The sequence below is a fragment of the Centroberyx gerrardi genome, chromosome 14 (genome assembly GCF_048128805.1).
Source record: "Centroberyx gerrardi isolate f3 chromosome 14, fCenGer3.hap1.cur.20231027, whole genome shotgun sequence".
In the NCBI taxonomy this organism is placed as follows: Eukaryota; Metazoa; Chordata; class Actinopteri; order Beryciformes; family Berycidae; genus Centroberyx; species Centroberyx gerrardi.
In genome coordinates this window covers 26,448,113-26,465,878 of record NC_136010.1, presented here as the reverse complement: position 1 = coordinate 26,465,878, position 17,766 = coordinate 26,448,113, and the positions used below count along the sequence as shown (strand labels likewise).

At 41.4% G+C, this 17,766-nt stretch overlaps 1 protein-coding gene across 2 annotated transcripts in view; it reads right to left on the bottom strand.

Annotated features, from left to right (window-relative positions):
• Window positions 1-17,766, bottom strand: part of ctnnbl1 (catenin, beta like 1) — a 52,573-nt gene that overhangs the window by 25,499 nt on the left and 9,308 nt on the right. For both annotated transcript variants that reach the window (XM_071911155.2, XM_071911158.2), the window contains 5 exons: window positions 15,437-15,528; window positions 14,888-14,960; window positions 13,558-13,616; window positions 11,531-11,679; window positions 5,826-6,007 (listed from right to left, as the gene is read on the bottom strand). In XM_071911155.2, coding sequence (XP_071767256.1) covers window positions 5,826-6,007; window positions 11,531-11,679; window positions 13,558-13,616; window positions 14,888-14,960; window positions 15,437-15,528 — 555 coding nt within the window. The remainder of the gene's footprint in view (window positions 1-5,825; window positions 6,008-11,530; window positions 11,680-13,557; window positions 13,617-14,887; window positions 14,961-15,436; window positions 15,529-17,766) is intronic.

Below are 17,766 nucleotides of genomic sequence, written 5' to 3'. Positions count from 1 at the left end.
ATATTTGCATTCAGCTAACACCATACATATCCACAAGCTAGCGGCCGCTCAGCCTCTGCTAACCATTCGCCGTATGCCTCACCCATGCCCCAGGGGATCCATAGCACCAAGTTAACATGCAACTAACCCTGAGTGCCCTGGATTCATTTATTGATTGACAGCTGAGGGAAGTGCAGTGTAGTTCTGAATGGTAGACAAGTCCAGATAGGCGCCATTTCATTGAGAGACGGATTGGGCATGGACTAACTGTGCCCTGGGGAGAGCAATCAGCCTCCCAGCACCACAGGCCAGCCTGGCGGGCTGCAGGGCCCACATTCACCGTCTGAAGGAGCAGAAACCAGTTCAGCGTCTGAACTCTCGGAGGAGATGGCTGGGAGTTAAAAGTCCGGATAAATATTTAGCAGTACACAGTGTACACACCGTCGTAACGGTCTGTAAACACACGCATGTTAATAAGTCATTTAATCTAATATTGAGTCTCAAAATCCTATTGTTCTTACAGTTCTTGAAACAAGTAACTATCTTGAAGACATATCACTCGACCACTGTTGAGGTAGTGTCAATTGATTCAAGATTCAAGTTCATTTGCATTGGAAGCAAGTGAATTGTCTCTTAATTTTTCAACTTGTTTTAGGAAAAATATGGCTAAAAACCTACTAGATTACTCACTTAAATTACTTAGGATGACATTTTTTTCTGTGTAAAACCAGTACAAACCAGTTAAGAACACATGAAGAAATAGCTGGCTATCAGATGTCAACATCCATCTCCTGATACTCATAAAACCTTGTGTTTTGGGGTTGTTTCCTAGTTGGTATGGATTACGTTCTCACTCCTTGGATGCAGTTCACTTGGATGACGACAGAGACCCACATTTTCAAGCGTCTCAGTGCAGTTATTTGTTGCCACCTCAGTTCGAATGGCATTGTTCTCACCTGCCCAGAAGCACTGGACTAAAGGCTCCAGAACGCTCCAGAGTTTGAATAAACTGCTACAAACAAGCTTGGTGTGAACATGCACTTAGTCCTAGCAACAGTAAAGGGGAAAGTGTGGAAAAGCTTAGCTAAACCGCCAACAGAAGATAAAGCTAGGACAGAGGAACCTGGTTGACAACGTGTGAACGTGTCTTTATTCTCTATTTCACAGAGCAGGGTTAGAAGAGGGTTCACACATTCCCTTAAGTGTACATGCCAAAACCTAATTACATGATGATCTACGGTACATTCATCAATAGAAGCAGAGTGAGGACTGAGCTTTGGATTTTCAGAAGAGTTCATTGGTGAGTGAAAACTTGTACAAAATATACTTTGTAGTATACTACTATTAAATACATTACTGCATATTCTGTAGGTATTTTGAGTATGCAAGCCTAGTGTACATTCACTATCAGGAGCAGTAACAGAGTCCGCTCACTTTTTTCTATATTCCAAGAAGTAGTGTGTGATAGTGAAGAAGGCAATCTTTCGAACATTCCCTTAAGTCTCCATACAAAAAAAAATAAAGAAATCTATTAGGCTTTCATTAAAATGTCATACTATATTGCAGTATGCATATAAAAAATATTTTGTTCCACCAAAAGCTAACACCATACAAAATGTTTGAAATGAAAGTAGAACTCATTTTGGAAAAAGATTTGAGCTCGTAACTATTCCTGATCTATTGAGTGATGAATTTATAGTAAAGTAAGTAAGTATTTATTTTCTTAAACAAGATATATGTTTTGAAATGAAACCCTTCATATACATCTAAATATACTACTGCATATTTAGTATGACTATGACAGCAGAGAGAATGAACGTGATCAAATGCCATCAGAGGAAAGACGAAACGTGAGGACTGTGTTAATTAAATGTGTCTTTACACAGGGATCTAACAGCAAATCTGTCCCTCTGAAATACACTAATAATAGGATTACACAGCATGATTATGACAACACAGATTACAATCAAACTTGTGTCATGTGAAATGCTACTGATCTCAATCTGTGCCGGAGGAGCTCAGCGTTGGGAGGGGGGAAGATGTGATGCGAGTGTCCTGTTTGATTCTCTGCTTTGGATTGAGATATGTGACGGGACTTTCCTTGTTCAGATAGTTAACTTAGTTTCTCCATTGCAGACACATTATCTAGTCTTTTTTCCATGGCGCAGCCGAGGGCATCGAGAGGCATATTCGGGTCAGGCAGGGAGGCAGTCAGTCAGTCGGTCATCAACGCTTCGTGAGGTGGCCTCTAGAGGGCGTCTTTGGCAGCGAGATGGCCTCTCACCTATAGGCTACACACTGACTCTCACTCTCTGCCGTTAACTTACAGCCACGTCTTCTGCTGCCCTACAAACTTTATCGGTAGGTAACGCTATTACCTTGTGGTATTAGGTCATTTAATCGATAATCGTGTCGCGCTAGCTAGTGAAGCTTCAACGCATCGCACTGAATTGAACACATGTGCCGTGGGCCTGTACAGGTTCTGTGCTTGTTCCACCTCAATCTGTGTTTGTTAATATCAGAGTAGAGATACTGATGTTGAGTTAAGAAAAGGACCATTCAATACTGTAGCTGTTAAAATGAAAATAAAACTACTTCATCTTTACGGTTAACTTGCCACAATTTGGGAAATAAAAGTTTTAAAAGAAGTACTCCATTTTCAATGAATGCGTTATTGTATTATTATTGTTATTATATTGCGGTTTGAATCCAACTCAGGACCTTTGCCAGTTTACCACTGTGTACTGTCTAATAGAGTAGAAGTGCCATGAAAAGGAAAACATTTTTTTAAAAGGAGGCCTCTATATGCCAGCATGCCTCACTCATTTAAATACTTTAGTGCATTGAACAGAAAATAAGGGTCGCGACAGGGGCATTAGAGCTGCACTCACGGGCGTCCGCTTGGCATTCAAGGCATACAAACTACAAAGGCTTCTGTTCCTTCCCTCGGCCTCTCATTTGCACACTCTCTCTACCAAACAAACACCCGCACGCACGCACGCACACACACACACACACACACACACACACACACACACACACACACACACACACACACACACACACACACACACACACACACACACACACACACACACACACACACACACACAGAAACACAGTTGTCGGCGGCGGGGCTGCAGACAGAGCTATGACTATTGTGCCTCTCCATGTAAATTAGTTGTTTACTTCTGTTCTCTCTCACTCTCGCTCGCATCATTAGCCACCTAAATATAGCAACCGGCTGCCACCAATTTCTATCATACAATCTCATTTCACTGGTAATGACAGGGTACATACACCAATAAACAGAGACCCCAAAACAAGGTGAATGGCAGTGTCGTGACGAGAATATTCATGAGTTGAAAAGTCTCATTTGTTTTTCTTTTTAACTCTTTTTTTTTTCTTTTCCTTTCATTTTTTTTTATCCCACTTACAATGTCTCTATTAATTACGGCATTCTGCATGCTAATATGGTCTGGCAATCCCTGGCCATTGGGGCTGTGTCAATTTCAGAAAGGATTTCACGGGGATCAATCTTCGCACCAAGGTTTATGATGGAGAGAGCCAGGGAATGAGGGGGAGAGAGAGAGAGCTAGAGATAGAGAGACAGAGAGAGGTCTCTACCTCCTAATTACTTTCGTTTGAAGCAGCTGATAGTTAATTAATCTACAATGTTATTGTGTTATTCTTGAGAACCACTTGATTCACGGCATTTTCAATTAGCAGTCTTACAGAGAAGGGGGCGTCCATTCAATAAGCAGTGTGACAGACGTCTCATTAAGCCTATAGCTCACTGTATGATAAATCAATAGCAACATTAGGAAAACCTATACAGACTGAAATTCTCATCAGAAAGAGTAATGACGTGAATTAATTATGGAAAAACGCTTTGGAGGATTAGGTGTACATGTGCATCATTATATTACATTGTTAAAGTGTAACTAGCGTAGCTGTGTAGAATATTTATGCTTCATCAAACAGTACACGTTACTTTGAATAGAGAGGAAGTATCATAAGTTAAAGTGTTCTCATGGCTATGAGTTCACATAAACGTATAAAAGTATGTCTCATTCTAACTATCATACCATACAGCTATTTGCCAATTTCTGCCAAACAAAATAACATACATTAAACACAACCAATAAAACCAATATTTAGTAATATATATTAATTTATATGTCATACCGACATATAAACTTTACCAGTGTTTCAACTGACATGAGGAGGGGATGGATAATGACAAAATTTTCACTTTTTGGAGAACCATTCCTTTTAAGATGAAAAACTGCCTATACCCAGAAGCTTCACTCTGAACATAGCGCTAAAAGCATTTTGAATGCAAGCAGTAGGCTTCAACACGCATTGCACTACTGAGTTAGCGAGGTCAACATCTTACTGATAATTAGTCTCCATGACCTTACATTATCAGACCTTGGTCCTCTGGATTCCAGCTTTGGTGGAGACTTGCACACAGATCTAGGCCAAGGACAGACCTCACAGGGAAAAGGAAACCAGGAAAAGGAATAGTTTCAATTACAACAGTAGAGTTGTGTTTTAGGGTGGATTTTCACTTATCTTTTTTAACAGCATATCTTTTAAGTGTGTGTCTGGCTTGCTGGGGGCTTCAACACACAGGGGGAAGAGGTTTAAGTATTAGGATGGGTTATCTCGCCTTCCTCTTCCTCCTGCTGCTTGAGGAGGTCAGAGGTTAATTCATCCGGCCCCTGGGTGAGACAGGACACAATGGAAGCCAATTTGTTCTCCTCTGGAGGGCCGGGAAGCCCCACCGGACGTATCAAACTTAATTAGTACGGACAGAGAGAGAGAAGGTATTCCACATGGTGGACACAGCTAATCAAACAAGGAGGAGGGGAAGGAGATGATTCTCTTCCTTTCCTTCCCTCTCTCTTTCCCTCTTCTCTCTTTCGCTCTCCCACCCCCTATTACATGCACTTCCTATCTCTCTCTTGTTTGAACTTTCTATCTCTCACTTAGAGACAAGAAAGGTTCGAGAGCGCAGGCAGGAAAATCAATCAAGATTGGATTGATAGTGTAAACTGACAGGCCGAAGAGGCAGCAAACCGTGATACATGAGCAGATTAGGATCGAGTGTGTCTCCTGGAAACGGGTGTAACTACACATAGTGGAAAACTGGAAGCATGAGATGAAAGGAATGGCCCCGTTGCAATTAGTGTAATCACTTCAATTAGCACAATCACTTCACCAATCTTGAAAAATAATGGAATTGATGAAATGTGAAGGGCATGAGAAAAGCACTCATACCATTCAGTCATCATCGACACCATCACCACCACCTCCATCATTATCATATATAACCTTTAATTCACGTGAGGCGCTGAAGCGTGAAAACAATGGGCATGCTGCTTTATTCTGTACAAAATCTGTGAAAATAAACTGCTACTATATTTCACAAATTTCTTCTCTGATCTAATTGTCCTGTTGTTGACAAATACACCTTATTTCAACATAATTTCTTCATTGTATGTGTAGCCTTCATTGGTACCCAATGTGAGTACTCTAGCTTGGTATCAGGTAGATACCTGACAAAGTTATCCATCTACTCCTATGAATTGGCCTCAGTTTGATTGTTTCTTCATCTTTCTGTCACATACAATATTTCAGACACCGCTGATCATATTATAATGAAACGTGGGGGAATGACGCATCTCGCTACCGTGTTCCAGCATGAACTTACACAGATTGGCCCAAGGAGGGACACTACAATTACAGGTCAAACAAAGGGATATTTGTTGCTGATTGGTCCAGAGGGGGACCGCATCATTTTCGTTTACTGTTGCCTTGTTCTTATTAATATGACTGACCTTCATGCTCCTTCTCTGAGACGCCGACCTTCTTCATCTTCTTGGGCGTCTTCATGAAGAGCGGGAAGATGGTTCTCAGGCCCAGGATGTCTACAAACTTATGGCAGTTATCCGTTCCCTCTGGCCCGATCATCCCGTGGTCCAGGACCTTGAGAGCGCTGGTTCGAGACATTTTCTTTTCTCTGGAGGAAAGGGAGGTAACGAGATACAACATTTCAACAGACATAAAGGCCATTCACATTCAAATTAACTGTCTTGAAAGGTCATCTGACGTGTAAAGTTAAGGCAGATGCTGTAAGAATTTCAGATCTTTTGATTTTGGAGGGAGAGATAAGTGAAGGGTGTTTACACTAAAGTTATAATGAGCTCAAATGAAGAACAATGCACAACTTATAACTTTGTTTACTCAAAAAGCAATAATGTGCATTATTAGATTTCATTGGGCAGAATATAATGACACAAAGGTCTGAGAAATGTCAATGATACACTTCAGAGCAATAGCCAGAGGACATCGCAGTGTTCAGTGGCAGCTATCTCGACTGGGGTCAATTCACTTTCAACTTAACTTACTTCTCAATCTACTCAAGGTTTTAACTCATACTATAATTCCCACATTGGTAATAGAAGAAAGAAAGAAAATCACTTCTTACTTCAGGAGAAGGGGGGAGCAATACAGTCAAAATATAATATAGTAAATCTGTCTGACTAAATACTCAAAGTGAAAACAACTGCATGCATTAAAGGGGCCTCATTACAGGAATCAGAAATGTCCTCTATATTCATATATGATCATGTTTACAGACACTGTTAAATCTGATTTTGTTTGAGTGGTTAAATTTAAAGATTTTCAAATATCCATCCTTTTTTACAAGCAGTTTCAGACTAATTCCAGTCAACGCATCACAGCTGGACTTGGTCCTGATTGGCTCCCCTCACTAAAGAACTGCAAAAATTCTCCCAATCAGGCCAGTTTGCAGAATTTGAGCTGGAAAGCCTCCACTCGGCAGGTATACCTCATTTGAATTAGAAGAGGTGATACTGTCAGCCAATCAGAGTCCAGTATTGTGTCTGTTCTGCCTATCAGGATTTAGTTTTCAAATTCATTAAATAAATAACTTAAAGGATAAGGCCGGTGTTTTTTAATGCATTGCTTACCGTCAACAAATCCTATGAAAATAATAAAATCAGCAATGATTTTGTTTTGCCAACAAATCTCGTCCATGTAGCCAGTGCCCAATGCAGCCATAGAACTCCATTGTATTAAAAAACGATTAAAAACACGTCACAGAGCCATGCCGTTGCTCTGGGCAACATATTTCATCATCACGATGCACCAGGCCAGCCGACTTTTTCCTCAAACAACTTAATAAGCCGGCTGTAAACACGTTTGCGATCTCAGGAAAGTAGTTCCGTAGCACCGAAAATAGTCCCCGGCGTAATGAAGAATTTGTTCCCATTTGAATTTGATTTGAACAGCCTGACTTTTCGTGGTAACAGTTAGCGATTTTTAAAATTGAAACTATGTCTTTGTGAGCTGTATTTCAAGGTTTTTAGCTTACAATTGGAGCCAATGACTTCCGGGTTGAAGGCTAAAAATGGTACGTGGGAAGTCAGAAAGTAACGGGAGTAGAGCAAACGCATTGTTGATTTTGTTATTTTCATAGGAATTGTTGACGGTAAGCAATGCATTAAAAAACACCAGCCTTATCCTTTAAGGCTGGGACAGCCTAGGCGATTTTAACGGCAATTCTAAGCACAGACTATCCTTAAGTGTGAACGGGTTGAAGACTGACAATTCTGGCCTTTTAGCCCGATGAACTTTTTCAAACATGTTTGATTTTGTTGGGCCGAGTCTGATTGGGCTCGTCTAGTTGGTAGATGGAAATTGTAGAGTGACACTCACGACAGCCAATGAGAGTTTAGTTACAGGGGGAAGAAAAAATAATTAACTTGAAGAAAAGACGTTTTACAACAACGCCCACTCACACAGATAGTTTATATCATCAAGATTCCCAACTACCCAGCTCCACTCTTGATAAGTTGTTATACAATTTCATTTGGAGGAATAAATCTCATCTAAAATAGTATAAAACGTTAGCGTGCCTGGATCAGTCCACATAGGTATGCAATTTCAAATTAAGTCAAAGAAGTCATACAAAACTCCTCATGAACGTTATTCTTGTAATGATGTCACTTCAAAAGACATTTGTAATTTGTAAAGTAAACTGTGGCTTCTGTACTATGGACGGCCATCTTTGTCCCATGACCTTGTGAACAGCTTCCCAACTGAGTTTAAGATAAGATGAACTTATCTTAATATCTCAATGTTTTGTTTTTACATTGAGTCTTTACTCAGATTTAAGTATGTCAATGCAGCATATACATTTTCAGATATTATAACAAACGTGAACATTGTTCTTCTGTGAGCTAGCAATGTGGACATTTATCAGCATCAATACCTAGGCACGATAAAATGGACTAACTATGCCTGCTCAGTCTGCAACCCCCCCCCCCCCCCCCCCCCCCCCACACACACACACACACACACACACACGCCTCCTCTCAGGAAATGTAGCTGTCTGTCACAGTGTCACTTCCTCCATTCCCACCAATGACAGATGACAGTGTTTATCTCAGAGGAGGGACACATATTTCAGGCGGTTGAGTCTGGTCCTTCAGACAGACACATTATATATGATGGACGGCTGGAGTGGCCAGGGGGAGCAATAGGCGGTGTGCTTTTTGAAGGGAAACTGTAACCAATTCAGTTGGCAGACAGCTGTCTTAACTCAACAGCTTGGTGTCTTGCACTACGGGGTCATGAACCCAAATGCATCGACTGCAGGTCGATATCCCAACATGAGAAGAGTAGCACGTTTTTGATGAGCCTGAGATCCTGAATGAGACTGGATCAGTCAAAGACGGGCCTGGCTGAATAGTTTAAAAACCTCTGATCTGAAGAGGCTCGATTTGGCCAAAAACATTCAGGGGCATGATCAGAAACACAAAAATGCAATAAAACACTAATCTCCCATTAGAAATGACTGGGAGTTGTATGTCCAAGAAATGTAATATGCATGTTGTTGGTCTGCAACTTTTATGTTCATCATGATGCTACTTTGTTGGCCAGGTCTCCCTTAAAAGAAGAAAAATGTAATAATTTCAATTGGTTTGAAGTTAAGAGTTTTTGTTAATTAGAAAGTGTGTGTAAGTGATTTGGTACTTAAGATTGTAAGATTTACAGTATAATCCATGATGGACCAAACACCTGCAGTCACTGAGTGGTTACCAACATGTTCTTCTTGTTTCAAACAAAGCTGAAGCTGATGTTCTGTAAGTGTGGGGCAGAATGAAAGTGATCAGAAACTAGACTTTGTCACATTCTTAGGAATTCATAATCAGTTTCTTACATTCCCAAAGTCCCATCTTGACTATGACCTCTTCAAAGATAATAAAGAGTATCAATACAGAGATGTTCACAGACTCAATGATTCTGATTACATGTGAAAGCGTCTCACTCTCCTCTCCACGAGCCCGCTCCTCCTCACTCTCCTTCAATGTCTTTCTCTTTCTTTTGCAGTCTCTTTCCCTCTCCCTTTCCACGGTGGATCATTTAAAAGAAAAGGATTTTTGCATTCCAATAATGAGATATCGATCCAGGCTTTAAATCTACCTGTCCAGTGGTGTGATAATCAGAGCAGGGGTGCAGAAGCGGCGGAGGTTTCATAAATGCGTGTAATGTGTCTTTATGACTCTTTAAGGTCACGTCTGCGCTGCGCAGTGCTCCAGCAGCCGCTGATTGATTGGGCTGGCAGCCCAGCCAGGCAATGGAGTAGACAGACGTGCTGTTCTGTGCAGCGGTCCGCCATGTTGTGCTGTGAGTGTTCAAATTTTCACAGTCCTGAAAGCACTGAAACAAGCTCTGAACTGAACTGTGAGGGCCAGATTGCACATCAAGAGATGTGCTATGCTGGGCCCTCCTGTGAAATAATATTGTGTGTATGGCACTGCTGCACTTACGTACTGTCCATCTGTTGGTTTCTGTTTACTGTAGCACTGGAGCTTGTTGTGGATTTTAAGTAGCCTAGTACGCTGGCATCATACTCTATCCATAATGCATTTATGTTGCAGCAAACTATGTGCAGAGTTCTACACAACGACCCTCGTGACATATTGATTACCAATTGTAGTATTACAACATGCATTTTCCAACTCTAAATCGCAGATGAATCAGAAAACTTCACCAAGAGCTGGCAAAAAATGGGGCCAAACATTCATTTTAGTTCACGCATGCATAGCCAACACTTGAGTAGCATAACTCCACTGTATGCAACACCTGCATTGAAAAGCAATGCATCTGCATTGGAATGATGCAGCAGTAATGGAAAATCTCATTTGAAATGGATGAACTTCTATGGGAGTGATGCAATCAACACATTGTGTGATCCCGGCCTTGGAGCAATTCTCATCTGTACTGACACAAAATCTATCTGCACGGCTGTGTGGCAATAAAAAAGAACCTGAATCTGAAAGCCAGACTTTGAATGAAGTAACTTATACTAAGCATGGATAGCAACAACGCTCATATTCTGAAGACTATAGATTGTGGAAATAAGAATTCATATAGATAAAGCAATCAAGAATATGGAGAATTTTGAGAGTGTTTTGGACACTAAGCTCTGTGTAAACCTGATGACTGTAACCCAATTTCGTGATCCATGTATCCAGAAAAGGTGGAACTATGATTGAGAATAGTGGCCTATTGCTCAACAGGATTGTCACAATTACGGTGTTTCCCATACCTAGGCTCATCTGTGGCTCACTGCCACAATATCAGTACAGCTGTCAGAAAATCAAACAAGTCACACATCAATGAGTAAAAAATAATTTTTCTCCCATGCATTGAATGTTTTTTCACTCAGATGAGCGTTGAAAAGCATTTTACAAGGAAAAGGCCTTGAGGAGGAAGAAAACCAAAGAAGGTCCAAACTTGTGGTAGATGCAAAACATGCTGATTAAACCTAACAGTAAAAGCTCTAAAGCCCACCAGTTGAAATTAATTTATTCCAGTAGTTTACTACAACCTGTGTTTCCCATACATAGGCTTTACCTGGGCGGCCCATCCAGGAAGATTTGTTCCCGCCCAGATTTTTTAAAATGTTTTTTTAATTTTAATCTCAAATTGTCAAATCACATTATAGAGAGCTGGCTACAACTGTCATTTTTCAATGCACAGACCAGCAGACCAGTAGACCAGCAGCATCGCACCCAATCCCACAGAGCCTCCTGTTGTGAAAACTAAAGTGAATCTTCAAAATCGACAATTTGCTCCAAACTCCAAGGTAATTTCAAAAAAGTTTGATTTTTATTACTTGAATCTGGACAGGTCTTGCGTACTCCTGTCATGAGAGCTGGTCGAAACATATCTGAATGGAGACCAGCGATAGTCAGTGAGAGTTGAGTGCAAGAGGGACAAAACACAGGAAAAGGTGGAAAGAAAAAACATTCCACCTCCATGTTTGTTTTGGCTCCATGTTGTAGTAGCACAAGAGTTCATGTTTCATGAAACTGGGGGATTGCATGGTGTTACAACTCGAGCAGTGTGTAATCCCACTCACCATCAACTGTGTGCACCTCTACTACAGCAAGACAAAAAACAAACAGTCAAGTGTGTGCTGTCCAATCGTTTCAATTTAAAACCTCACCTAAGCATGAGGTTCATCAGCTGAAGCCCCTCCCCCCGGAGGAACCGGTCCCGATTGGCTGGCAGCATGAGGCAGGAACACAGAGCGTCGAAGAGGTTCTCCATCATCTCCTGCTCCTCGGCTGTGGCCGGGTTGTGACGCTTAAACACCTGAGAGGGAAGGAGGCAGGAGGAGGGAGCTTTGAGAAAGGAACCATCTGCATACACGTTGCTTTTTTCATGAGAGGGGGATTCTTTGCTGCACAGCAACAGTTTATGGAATACTATAGTGGAATAGTTTGGGGATGCAGGTGAGATAAACCTTTTTCATGAGGAGGGGGAATTAGCCTAGTGTGAAAGATTGTCCAGGCAACCATACTGAACCACAATTAAGGGAATACAAAGGACCAGGGTGGGAAACCAACCAAACGCTGGTCATTGAAGTCTACTCTAATAGCTACTTTGGCAGGGGATCAACCATCATTTAGAGGTCCTATTCTAATTTAAAATTCTATTTGGCTGGTAAAATTTTGAAAGTGGCTGGTGAAGATGCATGAGTGTCTCATGGACCAAAAAAGTCTGCAGTTATAATAGTGAATGGATGCAGTGCCTTACTCCATCCTTCAGTCAGCTTGTTGCCCTCTCTCCTACAGGCATTTTTTTCCACTGAAGGCCTCTAAATCCTACCTGGTCGACTGTCCATTTATAACCGTCCATTTTGTTGTAAAATATACACTAGTGTATATTAGATATATACTATATATGATATACTAGATATGGGACCGGTCCTTTATGAATAAATGAATAAGATTATCTATAATAATCTAATAATAATAATCTTTATTTGTATAGCGCTTTTCAAAACAAAGTTACAAAGTGCTTTACAAATCTTACAATCTATGTCTAAGATAAGAATAAGACTCACTGCTCATTTGGTGGAATGCTTGAAATAGATTTTTTACACACATATGCATTATCCCCTCTAATCTTTTGTTCCATCTTTACTCTTGCACACCAGATCCAATTAAGGCCTACGCACTTTAATACTAGCCCTGTTCAGGTAGATCTGTTTCCACTGCTCAACCAATCAGCATTAAGCCCTTAAGTGAATCAGGTGTGCAAGAGTATAGGGCTGGAACAAAGACTTGCAAGACAGGAGATAATCGAGGACTGGATTGGGACACAATCAGTTTTTGATTCAAGCAGCTGTCCATACACTCATCAGCATGAGGACATCAGGTGAATAGAGTAAAGTTTTTGCATATCGCCTGTCTATTCAACTAAACTTATTATCCTATTGTATTGAAATACAACGCCTATAATTATTCATCCCTGCAATACCACAGAGAGAGTTACCTCTTAATAACAATTCTAAAAATAAAAATATGCATGAACGCAAGAAACGCAGGATGATAAAACTGTGGCTGGTTGGCGAGTTTTTGTTCTGAAACAAAGTACAGGTTTTGAAAGCCATAAATCTCAGCACCTGGCTAGTTATTGTTGAGTCACTGGTATTGATGAACAGCCCTATCAACCCCATGCAGACATATTATGGTCATTTTGTGCTAAAAATCATAATGCACATTTCATGGAATTAATTACAATATTGTCTCCATTGCGGAAGCTACATTCTACATTAAAACACATTTAAATATGATACCTATACAATTCACTGTAAAACAATTAATAGCAAAGGGCCACAATTGTATGCAGATATAAACTCATACAATTAATTAATTCTATACAAAATGAAGACACTACACTGCATGGAGAATTAAAGAGTCTATTTTCCTATGTGTTACTATAGGCTAATAGAGAGGGCCGTCTCAAAGCCCAGCACTCCTGTTCCTTTGCCTGTTTCATCAACAAGTTGGGGTGGACCCACAGGATAGAGATTAAACCTTAGGTGTGGAAATGTTCTTTTTTGTAGAAATGATTGACTTTAGCCCTGTGAGGAAGGCTCAAATGGATGAGAGCTGAATAAGAAGAGTAAAAGTAGTAGAGCAGGCTAAAAATAGTGAGCAAATGTAAAATCACAAGAGGACTTACGGAGAGTTGCTGCAGTAACACATCAATGCCATCCATCTCTCCCAAAAGTTCTCTGGTATCTGGGGAAGAGAGAGAGAGAGAGAAATAAAGAGGGAGGCAGACAAAGCGATAAAAAAGGAGTGATGGGACAACAGGGAGATTAGATTGAGATGGTGGCAAAAAAAACATTCGGGGAGCAGGAGGGGCACAGCGACAGAGTTGAGCCGGGGAAAAAAAGGTGAAGTGGATAGAAGAGGGAAAGCGAGAAAGAGAGAAAAGATAGAGGGAGGCAGGGGGAGGACAGAAATGGTACGGAGGCGTATGATGGGCATGGACGCTGACAAACACAGTGGTCAAGACTGACCTCTGGAGAGACAGGGATAGAGGGGAAATGAGGACACTGCAAAAAATATACATCTTCACATGTTATTTAATCTAGAAATTGAGTGTTAAAATCTTATCTTTTTTAAAGCTGCACAAGGCAATTTCGCATGTTAGCGGCCCCAAATGACAGCAAGAGGTAACTGTTCAAAATTTAAGGATTTTATATTTTGCTCTTAAGTTTGGATTCATCCCTTCCTGTGGGCAGAAAAGCGTCCATACCCAACAACAATATTTCATTTGGAAAATAGGGCAAATATAAAGTTTTCAATTAGTGGGGATGGGGCGCTCTTCTCTGTTGCAATTCCACTTGATTCCACGTGATTTTGGCTGGTATTTCTACATGAAAATCTGCATAGTGCAGCTTTAGAACAAGTGTGGGGTGTGATAGTTTCACTTGTTTCCAATGCAAATTAACATGTTTCAAGGATTTTCTTGAATCTCGTGTCATTTTCTTAATACTAGTAGGGGTGATCTGACTTATTCTTATTTCAAGGTAATGACACTTGATTCTAGAAAATTCCTGAAACAAACAAAAGTGCATTCAAGACACCAATTCAATTCAAGACACCAGCACTGGCAGACACTGGCAGCACTTTTCACTTGTTTTAAGAAAAATAAGATATTAAGACTGAATATGACACTAAATGTCTTGTTAACGTAGACTTTTTTTTTGCAGAGGGTGGGCAGGAGAAAAAAGAAAGAAAGAAGAAAGAAAAAGAAAGAAAAGAACAGCTGGGATGGAAGAGTGAGGGAGGAAAGGAGCAAGGAAAGAAGGAGGGAAGGAGGAGGTGAAGAAACGAAGAAGAGAAGCAAAAACAGAGAAAGGAAAGGAGGAAGAGAACAGCACGGCGGAAGCTTGGTCGCCTGTTTGAGAGAGCTGAGAGGGGAGAGTAATGTGGAAGATAAACTAATAGATTATAATTTGGAAGTGACAAACAATTCCTCGCAGCATCTGCTGCACACTTACTGTCATTGTTTTGCAGCAAGATGGCCAGGATTTCACTGCAGTACAGCTTGTTGGCATCAAACGGCATCTTTGCCTAAGAGAGAGAGAGAAAGAGAAAGAGACCGATGTCCAATTACCACTCATCCTGTGAAAAGCCATTTAGTTTACTCCGGGGAACTGAAAATCACAATGTATTCTACAATGAACTCAGCATGCTTTAACCATAAACAAAAGCTTTTGGTTCAAATGTCAGTGTTATACAGCATGCCTTAACTGACTAAATGATAGGACACAGGTTAAAATCCAGGTAAAACCACACAAGCGTTACAGTATACAGCAGAAACTCAAATATCTAGACTTCGACTTATTTTTGTTTCTAGAAAATTCTTGAAACAAGTCCAAGGGCATTGGGAGCAGGCGAAATTACCTCCTCACATTGGGAGAATTTTTCATTTGTTTTAGAAGATTCTAGGACTATACTAAATGAAATGACCTGTGAAGATGGAGACTTTTTGCAGTGCAGGTGATTAAAGGAAATAACGTATAGGACACAGTCGGCCCATTTCTCACCTTGATTCTCTTGAGCAGCCACTGCATGAGTCCCTGCTGAGCCGCCTCGGTGCACAGGCCCGGTCTGAACTCTGCCATGTTCTCTATGATGGCTGGTGGGAGGAAAGACACACAACATCAATAATGGAGATAATGCGATAGGAACAATGTGGTCAGGAGCTACAGCAGGGTGGCCTAGTAGTAAAAGAGACCAGGAAAGATAATTTCCCTATGGAGATCAATTAAGGATCGCACGCTATTGGTTATGTGCCACACTGTTATTAAGATTGTGGATTGGTCTCAGTCTGCCACACACAACATCTCAAACACCGCTGATCAGGTATTGATGAAACTTGGGGAAATGATGCGTCTTATCACTCCGTTGTAGCATTTTCAAAATGATGCTGACTGGCCCAAGGGGGGCGCTACAATTACAGGTCAAAACAAAGTGACATACTAGTTACTGATTGGCCGAGGGGGAGGGCATCTTTCGTGAGAGGAACGACATGTTTACTGTCTTGCCATCTACCAATCTATTTTTCTCTCACCAGTAGATCCGGTAGATAATGAACAGCCAATATCAGCCCCATATATCGGTCTAACTCTAATTTATATATATTTAGACACTACGCAAACACACACTTTAGAGGGAGGGGAATGGCAAAACACGACAGTCATCTTTTTAAAGTGGGTTCATCTGTGGGTGAAGTCCCAGCTTGTTCTAATATTATCATTATAAAGCCGTCTGACATGATATCTCTATCAGAGCAGACAGCAGCAGAAGGGGACAGGGAGAGGAGGGGTGTGAATGGAGGGAATGATGAGGGAAGGATGGAGGGAGGGAGCGAGGCAGAGGGAAATCTGGGAGGGCGGAGAGGACGTAAACAATGAGAGAGAGAGGGAAAGCAGTGGGGAGGGAAGACGAGAGGAAGGAGAGGAAGGAGGGGAAGGCGAGGGAACGGGAGAGATGGAGACATGGAGAGAGAGAGAGAGAGAGAGAGAGAGAGAAACATAGCATATGTACATGGTAGGTAGAATTGGGAGAGAATGTGGAAAGAGGACCAAAAAAAAACACAAGAGCCAAATCCGGGGAGAGAGGGATTGAGGATGACAAACAGAGAGAGAAAGAGAAAGTGGGAGGAAGGGATGGATGGAGAGAGAGAGAGAGAGAGAGAGGGGTGCTTTGGGAGAGAGAAGACGGGCCTTTATCAGCGATTCAAACAGAGCAGACAGACAGCATCCTGGAGGACAGCGGGCTCAGAGCAGAGAGCAGCCAAGGCAGACAAAAGGCTTATTCAAGCTTGGAGAGCTCCCTTGATAACACACACCAACAGAGAGACACACACACACACAAACTTGAATAAAAGATGCACAAGCACTACTCCCTCGGTATGACACACACACAGAGCCAAATACACACACCTAAAAAGCCCTCCTGACACTCGGCCTCAATCCGGCAACAACAAAAAAATCATCTAAACAGACTTGACACAAAAAGAGGCGAGAAGCAGAAAAGTCTGATTCATGTGAGGCTACATAGAGAGACCGAGACTTCACATGCTATCTGCTGGTCTCTGCCCTCGCCCAGACCATGTGTCAATATTTAATCCTGTCAAATCCATGCCAAAAACATGATTGGGACTTTCTAGATCCTCTTTGGCTGGCTTCGATGAGGCCTAGGAGGAATCCAGCCCTAAGATTAAAAAAAAACTGCAATAGGGGAGCGTTTTAGAAGTGCCTCCTCTTTACCAAAACATTTAAATGAGACTTTGGAGGCTTCCTTTGGCTGTCATTGAAAACGTCTAGGACACTTGGTAGCCGAGGGACACGCCGTTTAAGCTGAAAGAATACAAATAAAGTTTGTGTAAGACAGACAGAAGTGGAATAATAAGGAGTCCGTGTCCTCTGCGTAATGTCAGAACAAAGTCCATGGGGACTCTCCGTCATGGTACCAGGGAAGGCTCCAACCCTGGCACTTAGACACCTTAGAGGGACAATTCCCTCTGGAAGAACCTGTCAATTTTTCAACACCATGTTAGATAGGGTCTATCAATTCCTTAAGCTTTGCCTCCCCTAAATATTCAAATGTTATTCAACTGCTATTTTTATCCAGGTCTGTGTTTAATACATAGAAACCCACAGAGAAGGAACAAGGGCTTCTGCAGTAATTCTGTCTGTGCTTCATCCCAGTGTCTGGCAGACGCAGACAGACGTGTCTCTGCACGTCAGATTCTAGACATTTGTCCCAGATGTTTTGAACATGAATGAATCTAGAAAGCTGCGCAACCACTGGAGGTGTCTCTTCTAGTCTAGTTCTGAACTGGTACTATTGTTGATTACTGAATAAATGT